Source organism: Trichosurus vulpecula, chromosome 8, assembly GCF_011100635.1.
Source record: "Trichosurus vulpecula isolate mTriVul1 chromosome 8, mTriVul1.pri, whole genome shotgun sequence".
Lineage (NCBI taxonomy): Eukaryota > Metazoa > Chordata > Mammalia > Diprotodontia > Phalangeridae > Trichosurus > Trichosurus vulpecula.
The window spans coordinates 216,197,337-216,215,836 of NC_050580.1; the positions used below are offsets into that span (position 1 = coordinate 216,197,337).

Here is an 18,500-nt window from a genome sequence, read left to right on the forward strand (position 1 = left end):
GTTTAGCAAAATAAATGAATATATGATAAAGTATAGATAATGTTAATTTGTGTTTTTCTAAGTCAGTTTGTGACCTGTAGGGATCCATTTTGATTTTAGTTTTATATCTCTGTGCTGATCTATGTTTTTTGATAGAATTTTTTTATCTGGAGCTCCTTATACCAGTGAAATTACAGGATATTCCCTATCCTTATAAAAGACCCATTAGCATGTGCCCATACCCTCCTCCCCCACATACAATGTGAGCTTTTGAAAGTTTGCACAGAATCACAAAAATATTATCCTTTTTCCTACTGGCCTTTGAGGAAATCTTTGTTTACTCTAAAATATTTGTGATAAGTGTAACTCAATGATTGACATTGAGAAAATTATATGATTTGTGTATAAATTTGTCTTTATTTAATACTCTGCCCCTCCCAAAATTTTTTTCTATCCCAAACAAAATGTTATATATTATTTAAGTCCTAATAAGGAAGTTATGTAGGAGTGAAGCGATAGCTATAATGATTAATGTTTTTAATGTCTTTATTTTATCCAAAGCAAATATTACCAACTTAAAGTAACCAGCATTAGAAATCTAACATTAAAAGTCATCCATTTTCTTCCTTTTTTTCTAACAGGGCCAGCATATTTCGTTAGCCCCTCTTCAAAAGCTTGAGGAAGCTCTATATGAATACCAACCATTACAGATAGAGACATGTGGGCCCCAAGTTCCTCCCCTGGAGATGCTAGGAAGGCTTGGGTAAGTAATCTTTTATTCAGTGGTATTTTTAATTTCTGAGAAGCTAAGATGCGCTTCTTGTTTTCCTGGATATGTTTTGAACCTGCTTTATATAATTGTACTTATTTGGAATTAACATTGCTTTACAAGGCAAAGATCCTGCTCTATTGCTACTTTGGGTGGGTAAACTCAGTTTTTTTGTTCTGTGGCTTTTACATATTTATTGAGAGTGACTCTGGGTTGCATTAATGTGCATTAAAGTCGTCATTGGCAGCTAGAGTGAAGTAGCTGTTCATTTTCAGCTCCACAAGTGTGCTTTAAAAAACTGGGGCTTTATTTAGTTAGCAGTAAGCCAGGAAAAATATAGAATTTGGGCATTTTGCCATTAAAAGGGTAGATATACTTGATGTCTGCTATATGCCTTGAAAAACTTTTGCGAGAAATGAGCCAGGAAACATATTTTGTCAAAAGGTATTATGCAGGTCTGGATAAGTGTCTCAACAACATTACCATCTGTATCCAAGTGAGTATTTAAACTAAGGAGTTTGACTTTTGTGACTGATGGAAATGCTACTTTCCATGAAGCAAGCTTGTGTCTGGCTGTATACTTCTTAAAAACAAAGAAACAAAACAGAACCACAGATTTTACCAGATGGATTATGTCATTTTGCTGGTTCTTGCTTCTCAGTAGAAACTATTAAATAGGAAGTTGATTTGGAAATCCTGGTTCCTTAATACTTAGTGTAAGGAATATTATTAAGATATACATGCTGCCCTATATGCTGAATAAACAATAAAGAAGGTAAGTAGCATTTTAATTTTTAGTTGCGAAAATTCATGCACCAATTAAGGTGAGGTTGTTTAGCCAAATTATAGATGATTCATTTATTACCTATTACTACTCTGAATCATATTCGTCTATAATGTTATGCCCTTTTTATATGGCACATTTTGTGAAACACTTGGAATCTCCAAGTACTTGGGGGTTAGTTTGTCTAAGAGTCAATTACAGGTTTAAAAGACATATATAAAAGCACTGACAGATGTAGTTGGTTGGTTGTTGCCCTTTGTTCTTGAAGAGGACCAAAATGACATCACTATCTTGGTGTCAAGATACAGTGTGTCTGACTGTGGCTGGTCAGATCATTATGAGCAGCTTGGAAGGCTCTACCACAGGTTGGGCACAAATAGTCCATATGAACATTTGAAGTGGAGATGTCTCCAAATTTGTGCCTATCACATTTCTTTTGAGCTACTACAATTGTGCTTTGCTCATAGAGTACATCACCTTCTTTGATGTGGGCATGCCATGCTGGACAGTCCTGTGCCAGTATCTTCCATGTCTCACAATTGATTCCAGAGTTCTTCAGACAGAGCTTCAGAGTGTCCTTGTACCATTTCTTCTGATCTTTATGTAAGCACTTGCCTTGCATGAGTTCTCCATAAAATGGCCTTTTAGGCAAACATAATTTTGGCATTCAGACAATGTGGCCAGCCTGGAGTTGTGCTCTCTGCAGTAGAGTTTCAGTGCTTAGCAGTTGAGCCAGCAGTAGCAGTGAAAGTATAGCTACTCCTGAAAAATGTGTTTGGGAATCTGTGTCATCAGGTAGATGTCTGGTCCCAGGGACTTTAACAATATGGAAAGTGTTAAGAATGGCAATGGTCTAAAGTAAAACAAGTTTCTTACCTATGGAGTAAGCATTCCGCAAAACATAGTGGAAGGTGTGGGGAGCTTTAGAGGTGAGTTTGTGCTAGGGGGATGGGAATAATGTAGCAGTTATTAGGGGACAGAGCATGGAATTTGAAGTGAGTATGATGTTGTGGGAGCATATTATTGATGTTTTAGATCAAATACGTTATGGTGCTTAGGGCTGTGATGACTTTGAGTTGGAGCCATTCAAGTGTGTGAAGCTCAAAATTAGTTGGTTGGGCTGTACAAATGTGTCAATGTGAAGTGGTCTGGGAGTGTAATGAAATAGTCCCATTAGGACAAGTAGCCCAGGTTCCTTCCCTCCTTTTAAGGCAAGCAGGATAAACACTGTGTTGTTTTAGGAGGTTGGGTGCATGCTGGAAAGCCTAGGTCAGGGAGGCTAGAATCTTCTCTTTACCAGGCTGGTTAGACCTCGCATAAAAGAAATAGTTTAAGTATCACAGCATTACATACAGGTTTTTGCAGCAACGAATATTTATAATGCTTATAATTCAGGAGAGAAATGTTTTTTAATATATTAAAAAGGCAAAATAAAAAAAAGTTCAGAATCAAGAATAGCCTATCCTCCCAGATTAAGTATAATTCTAAAAGGGAAGAAAAAGATTCTTTAATAGAGGCCTATTTTGGGTATTCCTGATGAGAATGCCTACACTAACTAAAAATTAAAATGCAAATATTGATGACAAGAGAACTCTACAAAGATGTGTGTGTATGCACATACACACATATACATACATATATATACATATATATATGTATAGTTGAGCAATTCAATTGGAGTAAATATTGAAGAAGTGCTCATGTTTTAATAGAAGGCAATAAAAGTGTCTCTTCAGATCTCCTCTCTCTTCATGGTCCAAAAAATGAATTAAAAAAGAGAAACATAAGGTCTGGAGGTGATTTTGTTCAATTATGAGTGTTTAAAAACAAGAAAGAACAGAGCCAGAAAGAAGAAATTGAGAAAGGGGAAGGATGTATTATTTCCTAAAAATTGGGGTGTGTGAGAACATCATAAACATGAAGAAGAAGTAGAAGGAGCTAGGATCTCATGAATATAATGCTTATCTACACTGGATAAAGGAAGATTGAACACATTTACACACGTGTAAATAATTTAGTATACAAATAAGTTACTCAATTTGGAAAATCAGAGGCAAGGGGTGCAGAGTAGATTTCAAGAGCAATAATGCACTTGGCAATGAAATGAACATAAGCAGATCAACCTTTACCCTTGGTAGGTGGATTAGAAAAAGGAAATTAAAAATAAAGAAAATAGAAAAATCATTTTTGGGGGGCGTTATAGAAGAGGCAGTGGAGTTGGAGCAAATCATTTCAATTATCAGTTACTAATGTTGATCAAATCCCCTTTCTTTTGTCACCTTTTTTATGGTAAACAGGTATTGGGGAGGTTGGGGGGATGGGGGGTGTTATATGAGGAAATGGAGGAAAAAGTGCAATTGGATGTGATGGAGGCAAATCCAAAATTAAAAATAAAAAACTTGAACATGAATGGGCAGAATTTCTTCCTTAAATGGAAGAGGGTATCAGAATGGTTTAGTAAGTCAAGCGCATTAGACTCTTTATATGAAATATACTTGAAATATAACTCACATTGCTGGACTTAGGGAGAACTTACTATGCCTCAGGTGACCTAAAACAAATGTAAGTATCAGTCATGATCTCAGACAAGGTGGAGTAAAAATAGACATGGTCAAAAAAGATAAATAGACATACTACAATATCCTTAAAGATATAAAATATGTATTATAATAATATCAATATTTAATGTCTGTACACATAGTGGTATAACATCTAAATACTTAAAGGCAAATTAATTGAATTACTGGAAGAAAAGTAATACTTGGTATTCTAATTGTAACCCTTTAAGTCAGAGACAAATGTGATACAAAGATAAAAAAAAGAAGCAAGGAAAGAAATAAGCAGTTATTTAGTGCCTGATAGGTTCCAGGCAGTGTGCTAAATACTTTACAAGTATTTATCTTATTTAATCCTCTCAACAACCCATAGAGGTAGATGCCATTATTTTTCCCATTTTATAACTGAGGAAACTGAGGCAGACAGGGGTTAAGTGACTTAGAGGAGGGAGACTTGAGTCCAAGTTCCACCTCTGACATATTGGCTGTGTGATCTTGGGCTCCTCACTTAACTTCATTGCTTTAGGAACTCTTTAAAAGTATAAGTTGCAGAGGAGGAGCTAACCTGAATTATCTTGAGTTAAATCATCCAGGATTTCCCTTAATCACAAGGCTTTTCCCTATTTTGTCCCTTTATCATACCAAGAATCATTCTCCCAAAGTGGATGTGGTCAAAGTGCATCCCTGGTAAGAAAGAATAAAAAAGGAAAAGAAAAAGAAGTGTGGCTAATTTCATTAGTATACCATCCCTGAGAGAATATGTAGTGTTCAAATCTGTAGTTCACCCATTCAGCAAACAAAGGAAGAGACGATTTTTCATTTCTTTTGCAGATCATGCTTTGTCACTGTAATTATACAATGTCTTCTTTCCTTTTTGTTGGTGTTCTTTCAATAAGTGCTTGTTTCCTTACTGTGATAATTATGTGCATTGTTTTCTTGGTTCTGCTTTGGTTTATGCATCTTCCTTCTATGCTTCTTTGAATTCTTCATGTTCATCATCATGACAAATCATTAGGTAATAGAATAGCCCTTGGTCTTAAAAATCTATCTAAGTGAGGAGCCATCTCCAGTTGTCCTGATCTATATCTGGCCACTGGACCCTAATGGCTTTGGAGGAGAATGTGAGGCTGGTGACTTTGCACAGCCCTACCTCACTTAAATTCAGTTCACTTGCATGTCATGGCATCTCCTCCCTGATGTCATAGTTCTCTTTGAGAATGAAGGACAAACAACAGCAACAACAAGGGTTTGAATTCACAGGTCCCCTTTTCTTCATTTGTAAAATGAAAGGTTTATAATAATAGGTCTTTAAGTTTCCTTCCTGTCCTTTGTCCTATGAATATTACTTTGTAGACTTTTTAATCAGCAAACACTGAAAATTTAACTTAGGGAAATGTGTTATATATTAAAAGTCTTTGTGAACGTGGAATATTGCAGTGTGTTGTGGTGAATTCCCAGGGAAAAAGATATGATGACTGAGGAATTCAGAGAAAAATAGGAAGATTTATGTGAAATGATTTAGAGTGAACTAGTCAGAACCAGTAGTACAGTATATAGGATTATGATGGATTAAATGAAAAGATCATTAAACATAAAGTCCGTATCTCAGTAGTTAATATTAAATTGCCCAAGACCAGATAATATAACATACTTCTATCCTCATGGTAAAGATATGGGGAACTATTGGAACAGAATATTGATTATTGTGTTGGATACAGTCAGAATATTGGATCCTTTTCTTTGAGTGTTGTGTTTTTTAAGGGAAGAGTTCAGTGTGGGGAGATGTGAGTCAAAAGTCACCAGCTGCAGTTATTTAAAAAATAAAGAAAGCTGAATCAGAAAAAAACTTTTTTTTCTTTTTTTTTTATTATTTAATATGTTTAGTTTTCAGCATTCATTTTCACAAGAGTTTGAATTACAAGTTTTCTCCCCATTTCTACCTTCCCCCCCCCGACTCCAAGATGGCGTATATTCTGGTTGCCCTGTTCCCCAGTCAGCCCTCCCTTCTGTCACCCCACTCCCCTCCCATCCCCTTTTCCCTTTCTTTCTTGTAGGGCAAGATAAATTTCTATGCTCCATTGCCTGTGTATCTTATTTTCTAGTTGCATGCAAAAACTTTTCTTTTTGGTTTTTGGACATCTTTTTTTAAAACTTTGAGTTCCAAATTCTCTCCCCTCTTCCCTTCCCACCCACCCTCCCTAAGAAGTCAAGCAATTCAACATAGGCCACATGCGTATCATTATGTATAACCCTTCCATAATACTCATGTTGTGAAAGATTCACTATATTTTGCTCCTTCCTAACCTATCCCCCTTTATTGAATTTTCTCCCTTGACCCTGTCCCCTTTTGAAAGTGTTTGTTTTTGATTACCTCCACCCCCATCTGCCCTCCCTTCTATCATCGCCCCCCCTTTTTTAATCTTCTTCCTCCTTTTTTCCTGTAGGGTAAGATACCCAATTGAGTATGTATGGTATTTCCTCCTCAGGTCAAATCTGATGAGAGCAAGATTCACTCATTCCCCCCACCTGACTTCTCTTCTCTTCCTACAGAACTGCTTTTTCTTGACACTTTTATGTGAGATAATTTACCCCATTCTGTCTCTCCCTATCTCCCTCTCTTAATATATTCCTCTCTCATCCCTTAATTTGATTTTATTTCTTTTAGATATCTTCCCTTCATCTTCAACTCACCCTGTGCCCTCTCTCTCTCTCTCTCTCTCTCTCTCTCTCTCTCTCTCTCTCTGTATATATATATATATATATATATATATACACACATACATATATACATACATACACACTCACATATACATATGCATATTCCCTTCAGCTACCCTAATACTGAGGTCTCATGAATCATACACATCATCTTTCCATGTAGGAGTGTAAGCAAAACAGTTCAACTTTAGTAAGTCCCTTGCAATTTCTTTTTCTCGTTCTTTTTCTTGATTACCTTTTCATGTTTCTCTTGATTCTTGGGTTTGAAAGTCAAATTTTCTATTCAGCTCTGGTCTTTTCACTGAGAAAGCTTGAAAGTCCTCTATTTTATTGAAAGTTTATATTTTGCCTTGGAGCATGATACTCAGTTTTGCTGGGTAGGTGATTCTTGGTTTTAATCCTAGCTCCATTGACCTCCAGAATATCGTATTCCAAGCCCTTCGATCTCTTAATGTAGAGGCTGCTATATCTTGGGTTATTCTGACTGTGTTTCCACAATACTCAAATTGTTTTTTTCTGGCTGCTTGCAGTATTTTCTGCTTGATCTGGGAGCTCTGGAATTTGGCAACAATATTCCTAGGAGATTTCTTTTTGGGATCTATTTGAGGAGGTGATGGGTGGATTCTTTCAATTTGTATTTTGCCCTGTGGCTCTAGAATATCAGGGCAGTTCTCCTTGATAATTTCTTGAAAGATGATATCTAGGCTCTTTTTTTTGATCATGGCTTTCAGGTAGTCCAATAATTTTTAAATTATCTCTCCTGGATCTATTTTCTAGGTCAGTGGTTTTTCCAATGAGATATTTCACATTGTCTTCCATTTTTTCATTCCTTTGGTTCTGTTTTATAATATCTTGATTTCTCATAAAGTCACTTGCTTCCACTTGCTCCAATCTAATTTTTAAGGTAGTATTTTCTTCAGTGGTCTTTTGGACTTCCTTTTCCATTTGGCTAATTCTGCCTTTCAAGGCATTCTTCTCCTCATTGGCTTTTTGGAGCTCTTTTGCCATTTGAGTTAGTCTGTTTTTTAAGGTGTTGTTTTCTTCAGTGTATTTTTCAGCATTTTTTGGGGTCTCCTTCAGCAAGTCATTGACTTGTTTTTCATGGTTTTCTCACATCCTTCTCATTTCTCTTCCCAATTTTTCCTCTACTTCTCTAACTTGCTTTTTCCAAATCCTTTTTGAATTCTTCCACGGCCTGAGACCAGTTCATGTTTTTCTTGGAGGCTTTTGTTGTAGGCTCTTTGACTTTGTTGACTTCTTCTGGCTGTATGTTTTCGTCTTCTTTGTCACCAAAGAAAGAACCCAAAGTCTGAGACTGAATCTGGGTGCGTTTTTGCTGCCTGGCCATGTTCCCAGCCAACTCACTTGACCCTTGAGTTTTTCAGCGGGGTATGACTGCTTGTAGAATTAAGAGAACTATGTTCCAAGCCTGCGCCAACTCTGCCACACCAGCACTCCTCCTTCCCGAAGAACCCCCAACCTGTACTGGACTTAGATCTTCAGCAGGCTCTTCACTCCTGCTCTGATCAGCCACTTAATTCCTCCCACCAGGTGGGCCTGGGGCCAGAAGCAACTGCAGCTGTAGTTCTGTAGCTGCCCCACCTCCGCTGCCCCCGGGGCAGTAGCTGAACAGGGAAATTCTTCCACTCCTGCAGCTTTTCCCACTAACCTTCTCTGTTGTCTTTGGTGTTTGTGGGTTGAGAAGTCTGGTAACTGCTGCAGCTCACTGATTCAGGGCGCTAGGGCATGCTGGGCTCTGCTCCGCCCGTGAGGGATAGACCTCACCCAGAGACCATCCAGGCTGTCCTGGGCTGGAGCCTTGCTACCCTGTGCTATTTTCTGGGTTCTGCAGTTCTAGAATTGGTTTAGAGCCATTTTTTATAGGCTTTTGGAGGGACTTGGTGGGGAGCTCATGCTAGTCCCTGCTTTCCAGCCACCATCTTGGCTCTGCCCCCGGTGTCCAGAAAAACTTTTTAAAAAAACAATAAGTCTTTTAACCTCTTTTATCCATTAACCTCTATCCCAAGATTATCATTGCAGGTTAGTTTGCTATCAGTTCAGGTTACCAAAAAAAGTATTTCAACTGCTTTTGTTTTCTCACACAGTTGCATGGGTTAGTGTAGAAACTTATGAAATGAGGGTCGTACATTTTTTTTTAATAGTGTCTGTGTTTGTGCTACACTGTGACTCCTTTTTGTATTTTAATTTTTTAAAATAGTTGCCTTGGACTGACTAGTACAGGATTTCAGTGGTTTCTGGTGGTATTATGCTCCGAAAAGATAAATTTGTCTTCTATTTAACTCTGAGAACAGTATAAAGCCTGAAGTGCTTTGCCTTAAAATTTTTTTGATAAAACCTCTTGGAAAATATAAGTGAAAAATGGATCAGATTCTCATATTTGTGGTGTTCATATCCTAAATTAATGTAATTTACAATTATATTTAAACTTCATTATATTTCTAACTGGCAATGCTTTGCAAAATGTAAACATGTTTTAATAATTTTGTGCCACTGGGAGCTAGCATTGGGATTATTTAATTGTTAATTGAAATTCCCCAGACTGTTGCTTTGGTGATTAGTACAGTAAAGTCTCATTCATTGGAAATGTAAGACTATCTTTTTTTTCTTTTTTTTTTTAAATTTATTTAACATATTTAGTTTTCAGCATTGATTTTCACAAGAGTTTGGATTACAAATTTTCTCCCCATTTCTACCCTCCCCCCACTCCAAGATGGCATATATTCTGGTTGCCCTGTTCCCCAGTCAGCGCTCCCCTCTGTCACCCCACTCCCCTCCCATCCCCTTTTCCCTTCCTTTCTTGTAGGGCAAGATATATTTTTACGCCCCATTGCCTGTGTGTCTTATAAGACTATCTTTTTAATAATCATCCTGCCTTCTTGTCAGTATTTTACTAGCTGTCATTAAAAAAAAAAAAGAGGCAGTCTTATTACTCATATAACTTACATGCCTTTACAACTGTTTTCTTTATCAATTCTAACTACTTAAATGTAACTGCTATTTTATTTAGATGTGAATAATTTAGTAATATGAGCTATTCACTGGTTAGTGTGGCTTAGGTAGAATGTTTTGTTACAGAAATAAAGGCAATTTTTATCTCTAAACACTTCCATCAATAAAAGAGAGGAAGAGCAGATTAATGAATTGGTCATACAACTTTGAAAAATAGAAAAGCAACAAATTCAAAACCTCCAATTAAACAACAAAATAGATGTGTTGAAAAATCTAAGAAGTTAACAAAGAAAAAAGCCATTGAATTTAGTATTTAAGAATTTATTTATAGATGTGTTTATTAATAAAACTAGAATCCATTTTGAAAAAGAAACAAAATCTCTACTGCTAACTTGATTTAAAAAAAGAAGAAAACCAAATCACCAGTATTAAAAATGAGAAAGGTGTATTCAAAACCAATAGAAATGATATAAATATAGCCTTGATGGCTAAACCAGGGAGACAGAAAAAAAAGAAAGAAAACTATACACCAGAATACCTAATGACTATTGATGCAGAAATTTTAAATAAACTAATAGCAAGGAGACTATAGCAACGTGTTATAAAGAATGTAAATTATGACCATGCTAAATTTATACCAAAAAGGCAGGAATGATGATGCAATATTAGGAAAACTTTAAACATAACTGAGCAAGAAAAACAAAAATCTTGATTATATCAGTAGATGAAGAAAAAGCTTTTGTAAGATATACCACCCCTTCCTATTAATAATAGTAGAAAGCATAGCAATAAATGGATCTTTCCTTAATAAGATAAGTAGTATCTAAGACTACAATCCAGCATTAATGAAATGGGGGAAAAGTTAAAGGCTTTTCCTGTAAGATTAGAGGTAAAGCAAGGATGGTCAATATTGCCCTTATTACTTAATACCATGTTAGAAATTCCTGCTGTAGCAATGAGACAAGAAAAAGAAATAAGCATAAGTAAGGAGGAAACAAAATCATCACTATTTTGCAGATGGTATGATGGTTTACTTGGAGACCTCTAGAGAGTAAGGGAAATTAAAAAAAAAAAACTAATTTAAACAATTGACAGCTTCAGCAAAGTTGTCAGATATTAAATATACCCACAAAAATCTTTAGTCCTGTATATTAACAATAAAATCCAGACAAAAGAGATAAAATAGAAAGTATAAAATATTGCAACAACTTCCTTACATGTCTCCCCTTCTTAAGTTTGTCATCACTCCAGTCTGTTCTACATACTGCCACCAAAGTAATTTTCCATAACTACAATCTGACCACATGAATTCCTTACTTAGTCAACTAAACATCTTCTTAGACAAAACATACACTCCTGATTGGTTTTCAAAGTCTTTAACACCCTTACTCCAAACCATTATTTTTAGGTTCCTTGTATTTTGCTTCTCCTTTTGCACCCTGCAATCCTGTCAAACTCATCTTCTGTTTGAAGCAATTGGGTGGTGCAGTGGAAAGACCACTGGAATTGGAGTCATAAAGACCTTAGCTCAAATCCTGTTTCTGACAGTTGATAGCTGTAATTTAACCTTTATTTACCCATTTTCTCATTTGTACAATGGGGACAATAATAGCAACGACCTACCCAAATACTATATATTATGCATATAGACACACACATACATTCTCCCATCTCCCGTTTTCATACCTTTGTACCATGACTGGAATACATTCCTGGCTTTTTTTATGCCTTGTGGAGTTTCTGTCTTCTTTTAAGAGGTTAGCTCTATCACCACTTTCCCCATAAAGCCTTTCCTGATCTATCTGCCCCCCATCTCTTCCTTTCAAATTACTTTGTATTTAACTACTTTGCATTTATTCAGTTTATATTTATGCTGCATATGCTTAAGCATATACTTGCTTTCTTTATTAGAGTGTAACCTATTTGTAAGCAGGAATTCTGTCATTTGCTGTGCGTCTTGTTTATTGTAAATTCTGATTGTAGCTTTCATGAATTGATGGTCTGATTGTGTACAGATTTAGAGGTAACTCACAAGTCATTAATAAACTCTCATAATTAAGTCATTTTCATCCTTTGTGATATTATTTGGTGTTCAGCATGTCCAGTGACTACCAATTCTTTATTTGAAGAAAGTGTTCATGTTTTAAAGATGAGAAACTTCTATGGTCTTTGACCTCATTTCTTTTTCCTGAACCATACTTTGTCACAAATTTCTCCCCATTCTCAGTTTTTCCCGCCTTTGCATTGAAGTCACCAAGTATCAGAGTGTTATATTGATTTGATTTGGAAGGTCTTAGCAAATTCTTAATTTCTCCACCCATTTGTCCTTAGAAACCGATGTTAGTAGGTAATTTGTGGTAATTTTAGTGGTGATCTTTTTTGTAAATACTTATTAGTAGTACGATACAGAATTGCAATTGGGGGCAGCTAGGTGGCATAGCGTATAAATGAGTTTGAAGTCATGAAGATTTGAATTCAAACGTGGACTCAGACAATAACTTTGTGACCCTGGACAAGTCAGTTAACCTCTGTTTTACCCCAGTTTCTTCAAATGTAAAATGGGGATAAGAATAACACCTGCTTCTCAGGGTTGTTGAGAGGTTCAAATGAAACAATATTTTTAAAAAATGGTTATCACAGTGTCTGGTTCATAGTAGGCACTATATACATACATTATACTACATACTCCTCCTCTAATGACCGAAATACCCTGTGTAATAATGTTTCTTGTAGAATTTGGGCATACAATAAAACCCACTCCATCAACTTCTTTATTTTTCTATCCAGTCCTACCTTTGAGCCATACTTTCATTTAGCTTCAGCTTCTTTCTTCTCACTAAATTTTCACTGAGTGAGAATGTCAAAATTGAAAATGATCAAGCTCCTCTTGCAATGATTCCACTAATTGGTCATTGTTCAAGAATCTCACCTTTAAAGTTACCATAGATTGAAATTTGTTAAGGATAAGTAACATAAAGGATGTTATCAAAGAAATGTAAGAGTGAAAAAGATGGACTGGTTATGTGGCAAGCTCATGGGGTAACTAAAGAACAACTATTTGGTTTCCCTGTGATTGTTATCAAGAGAAGGGCCCCTCACTGTGAGCCTGCTATTCCCAGATGGGTAGACTTGGCTGTGCTTATCATCTTATGAGAATGTATAGATAAGAGTTGTATAGAAGGGTCAGGCATCAGTGGTTTGTAATCTGCATAACTATGCAGAGAGAATACTCACATTGAGGAGGTAGTATATCTGTTTAAACATTTTAGTAGATTTTAAGGCTTTAAGGTAAAATGATTAATATTTAATTTGGAAATGAGGCCTTTCCCTATAGTCTTTGAAACTGTACTATTTTCATTGTGTGTTTATCAGCTTAGTGTTTTTAGAAAATAAAAAAATAGTAGATTTTGAAATCAAATATTACTTTCATTAATACATTACAGATTCAGTATAGTAACTTTTTAAGTGGAATATAGCAGTGTTATAGTTGAATAGATATTTAGGACCCTCCCATTACTGAAATCTCCTTGGGAAGTTTTTTTCCTCTATTTTAGTTTCCTGTAATATGATACCTTTTTTTTCCCCCTCCATTTTTTTATATCTATTCTTACTTTGTTTAAATAGCTGAAACAAATAGATTAGTTTTGTTTTCCTTTTTGATATTCAATAATTCTTATTTTTGAAGTTGAATGAAAAAAGTTTTCAATTATATTTTTGTTATAATTTTTAATTTTGTCTTAAATAGAAAACTTTTGCATATTTAGTTGTTATAGACTGCCAAAGCCTAATATGAAACATATGTTCAATTCTGGCACTTTCTTTTGATATAATAGTTATAGTTTCTATCCTATCAGATTAACTTTTAAAGGATGATAACTAACCATTATGAACTATGCTTTAATTAGTGTTTTCAGTCACCTCGAATTGGGATGATACATCTACTTGGAATGTATTAAGTAAAGGGCAATATATGGTTTCAAAAAGTATAAGAAAAAAAGTGTCTAGTTAACTATTGATTAGAAGAGAGTTATTAGTTGGATCTCCGTTCAAGGTTAGCTTTTTACAAAATTTTATTCTGCATTAATGAGGTAATGAAATCATAGACACTGTGAGTATCTGTAATCCTATAGTTTAGGATATTACTGGAGAGGTAAAGAATCATAGAGATGTTGGCTATTAAGTCCTAACTATTACTGCAGATTCTGTCCAAAAATTATATAATTTCCAAACCATCTTTGTGATACTGCACAAGGAGCTGTCTATTTAGCTAACTAGTTAATAGCTTCTTCCTCCCCCTAACTCCCAAACCACAATCACCAGAGACTAGGAACTTATACCTGGTCAGCTATGTTGCATTTCTATATAAGTGTGGATGGCTTAGAAGATATCCTCTGAAATTGTTAAAACGATTTAAGGTCCATGCTCTATTGCTAGCAGGCTATTAAAATTATTTTATTAATAAAAAGGTATATATAACGTGTGATTATTTAATTTCCTATTCTACAAGCTACACATGACAACTTCTATTATTATTATTTTTGTCACAATATTTTTGTCCACCTTTGAAGAATTTAGAATGCTCTACAATTACTGCATCTTGATATATTCTTTTAAAAAAAATTTTTTTTAGACTCAAACACCAGAACACAAATACAGAATAGAAAAAAACAAAAACATATCATAAACTTAAATATTTGAACTTAAATACAAAGTAAGAAGGAAAAAAAAGTGCATGTCATGTATATAGCAGAACATCAGAGACAATTCAAAATATGTAACCAATTTTCATTTTAGGAAAGCCTCTATGATAAATAATACATGTTGTGTTGAGACTGTCCATCTTTTCTTTGCTTCCTTGTGGGGTTTTTTTTTTTTGTTCTCTGATGTACACTTTTTTACTTTGTTCTTTTTTCCTCTCCTCCCACCACCCCAGAAGGCTACTATTAAGTTTGGATGTATTTTTCTATAGCTATAGATATATACATACACATATATACATACATACATAGACATATGCTTTCCCAAATTCTATTCCTGATCTTTGTTGGTTTTTTTTTTGAGGGGAGAAGGCAGGGCAATTGGGGTTAAGTGACTTGCCCAAGGTCACACAGCTAGTAAGTGTGTCAGGTGTCTAAGGCTGGATTTGAACTCAGATCCTCCTGACTGCAGGGCCGGTGCTCTACTCACTGTGCCACTCAGCTGCCCCCTAATTTTTGTTTTTATGTTTGTTCATAAATATCTTATTTCTTATCCCTCCTGTCTCCTCTACTTCTACCTTGCCCTCCTATTACTTGTCTACCCTGCTCCAAGGATTCTTTGCCTATCCTCCCATTCCCATAAATCTAAACATCCTTCTATGTCCCACTTTTACCTATTCCCTCACCCTTCACTCTAAAGGTCCCTCCCTTGTCCTCTCCCCCCTCCCTATTGCCCTCCCATTTTATTTCTTCTGAATTTAGAAGACTTTTATACTCTACTAAATATATATGTATTGTTTCCTCTTAAACCCATTCCTAATGAAAGTAGGTTACCATAACTACCAACCCTCCTCCCCCCTCTAGTTCCTCTGTCTCAATTCTTCCATTTGTACCTCATTTGTATAAAATAATTACTCTTTTTAGTTGTTCCTAAATGGTTTTACTTTTTAAATTCATATCACACTCAGGTTTACCCCAATATTTCTTATGAGCTACCCAGTTTTGGTTGTAGACCCAGTTATTTTGCTCTTCAATATATATAGTGTTCCAATATTTGCAGTCCTTTAATGTCTCTGCTGCTTGGTCTTGTGTAATTATAATTGTGGCACCATCATATTTAAACTGTTTTATTCTTATTGCTTTTAATATTTTATCCTTGAGCTGGAGGTTTCAGAATTTGACTGGCATTCTTATGGGTTTTCCTCATAGGATCTCTTTTAAGTGGCAATCGATGGATTTTTTCTATTTCTACTTTCCCCCCGTTGTTCTAGTACTCCAGGACAATTTTCTTTAATTATGTCTTGTATTATTGTATCAAGATTCTTTTTTTGATCATAGCTTTCAGTTGCACGATTACATTTATGTTTTCTTGTCTTGATCTATTCTCCAAATCAGTTGTTTTTCTTATAAGATGTTTCACTTTCTCTTCCATTTTTTCATTATTCGTATTTTGTTAAATTATTTCTTGATTTCTTATAATTTCGCTGGCTTCACCTTGCCCAATCTTAGTTTTCAAGGTGTAATTTTCTTCCTTAAGATTCTGGACCTCCTTTTCTAATTGGTTGACTTTGCTTTCATAATCTTCTTGTTTTTCTTGGATTATTCTTATTCTTATTATTTTTTTTTTTTTTAGTTTTTCCTCCGTCTCTGTCATTTGATTTTTAAAGTCTTTTAAAAAATCTTCTATGAATTCTTTTTTGGGCAGGTGACCATTTGATGTTACTCTTTGGGGGTTTCTTTACTTCAGTATCCTCCTCTGAAGATGAGTCTCTGTCTTCTGTATTCCCATAGTAGCTTTCTGTGGTTGGATTCTTTTTCCTTTGCCTGTGCATTTTTTTGTGGTAATAGCTTAATTTTTGTAATCACCTCTAGCCCTGGGGTATGGGGGATGGTGCCTCTTGCCTCAGATCTTCAGTTCTCCCCTCTAACCTGGAACCTAGGGAAACCTCCAATCTCCAATAAGTGCCCACAGCCAGGGGCTTTCTGCCCTACTGCTTCTGCATTCACCAGGTGTGTGTGCTGGTTCCTTCTCTCCCCCACCACTCTTCGTAGTACAGCTGGGTCTGGCATTCCTTGTCAGCAGAGCTTTCCTCTATCTTCCGGGCCTCAGATTCCCAACTCCCCTCACCATCCCTGGGAATAAAAGTTCCTGTGGCTGGGGCTGAGGCATCCTCTCCAACCAACTAACCTCAGGGCTTGCGGCTTGTTGTTAAAACTGACCCTAGCCTGGAGGTGTTTGCTCTTCACTTGGGCCAAACTTCTTCGTGGGATTTTTCTTCTGATCTTCTCAAATTGTCCCTGGAAGACCCCTGTTATGCCCCTATTCTTATTTATTTTACACCTCCTCCCCCTCCACCCCTTCACCCTAAAGTGCTATTTTATCTCTTTTTCTCTTTCGTGAGGAAAAATCTTGAGAGCTTGGAATTTTCTGCCCTACTTCGCCATCTTCCCGGAATGCTCTGCTTGCTATATTCTTTAAGGTGGAATGAGGCAGGTATTCTTTTCCATGTAGAGATATTTAGCTAATTAGTGTCCTATGGCCTAGCAAATAAAGTACAGAACTGTATCCGGCCTTTTAAGGCCATTTACCAGCCTTACTTCCCACTGTTCTCCTATGTATTGTCCATGTTCAAGCCAAACTGGACTCCTTGCTCTACCTTGAAAATATCTTACCTTTTGCTCTTCCTGGGCCTTTATTTGTGCTGTTTCCTCATACTTCGTGCCTTCCTCAGTAAAGCACATCCATTTTAAAAAGCCTATCTTTTTTAAGGAGCTGTTCAAATAGCTTCCTCTCTCAAAGCCTTCTTGCAAAGCCATTACTCACCGTGATCTCTTTCTTCTCTAAATAAATTCTTGTGACATTTTGTTTATAAGACTATTGGCTCACTTGTGTAGCTTTGTGTTATATTTGTGTACTTATTTTGTCTTTGCTGTTACATTATAAGCTCCTTGAAACAGACCTGTGAACTATGGTGCCTTTAATTATCATTAAATAGATTTTGACTGAATAGTTCGTGTCTAAATAATTTAGTGGTTTGCAGTGCTTTTCACACAAGCTAAATTCTGAAAAATAAGCAAAAAAACCACCTTGTTTTCAAGAGATTCAATTATTTAACATGTTTGGCAGATAACTTAAAAGCACTAATGGGACCATTAGGGATAAACGCTAACTGGAAAATGTTCATTGTTTTTATATGATAGAATAGACTTTAATGTTAAAATTTGTACCTGAGCAGTTAATTATCTGAATATTCTTCTTTTTATAAAAAAGCCATGTAGTTATATGCCATCTGAAGATTTTGTTGTTGTTTAATTATTTTCAGTTGTGTTCAACTCTTCATGACCCCATTTGGGGTTTTCTTGGCAAAGATACTGGAGTGGTTAGCCATTTCCTTTTCCAGCTCATTTTATAGATGAGGAAATTGATGCAAAAAGGATTAAGTGAGTTGCCCAGAGTCACATAGCTAGTAAGTATAAGTGTCTGTGGCCAGATTTGAATTCAGTCTTCTTGACTCTAGGCTGGGCACTCTATCCCCTGTACCACCTACGTACTGCCCCCATCAGTAGATAGAAAGTTTTATTCAAACTTTTAATAGGACCTGTGAAATTGTCGATTTTAGTATGATTTTGGATAGTATACTGCAGCTGACCCCTCTTACTTTTCAAGTTCATATCTTTTTACTCAAGAAAGAAAACTATTTACAAATAATACTAACCTTGAGAAATTTATTGCTTCTCATTGTTTTAATATGCATTATTTGTAATATTTAGAGAATTCACTGACATAGTTTTAAATATTAGGATTGGATTAGTCCAGGTTTTCCATCTAAAAATCAAGGTGGTCCATAAAACATTTGAAATCTTACTGCTTTAAAAAAAAAATCTAGTTTTTGGCATCCACATAAGTACTAGTGTTTCAAATGGCACCCTGTAGTATATGGTGTTTTGAATGGAGCTCTTCTGCCAAGGTCATAAGCTATTGAATATTAAAAATGAACTGCTTAGGGAACAGAGAAGAGTTTTATTTT

The 18,500-nt window shown here is 35.7% G+C and overlaps 1 protein-coding gene across 1 annotated transcript in view; it reads left to right on the top strand.

The window, feature by feature from the left end:
- The window catches only part of MNAT1 (MNAT1 component of CDK activating kinase), a 279,537-nt gene that overhangs the window by 186,948 nt on the left and 74,089 nt on the right, over positions 1-18,500 (top strand). Inside the window, exon 7 of the mRNA XM_036735550.1 lies at positions 621-742. Within this exon, the coding sequence (XP_036591445.1) occupies positions 621-742 (122 nt within the window). The remainder of the gene's footprint in view (positions 1-620; positions 743-18,500) is intronic.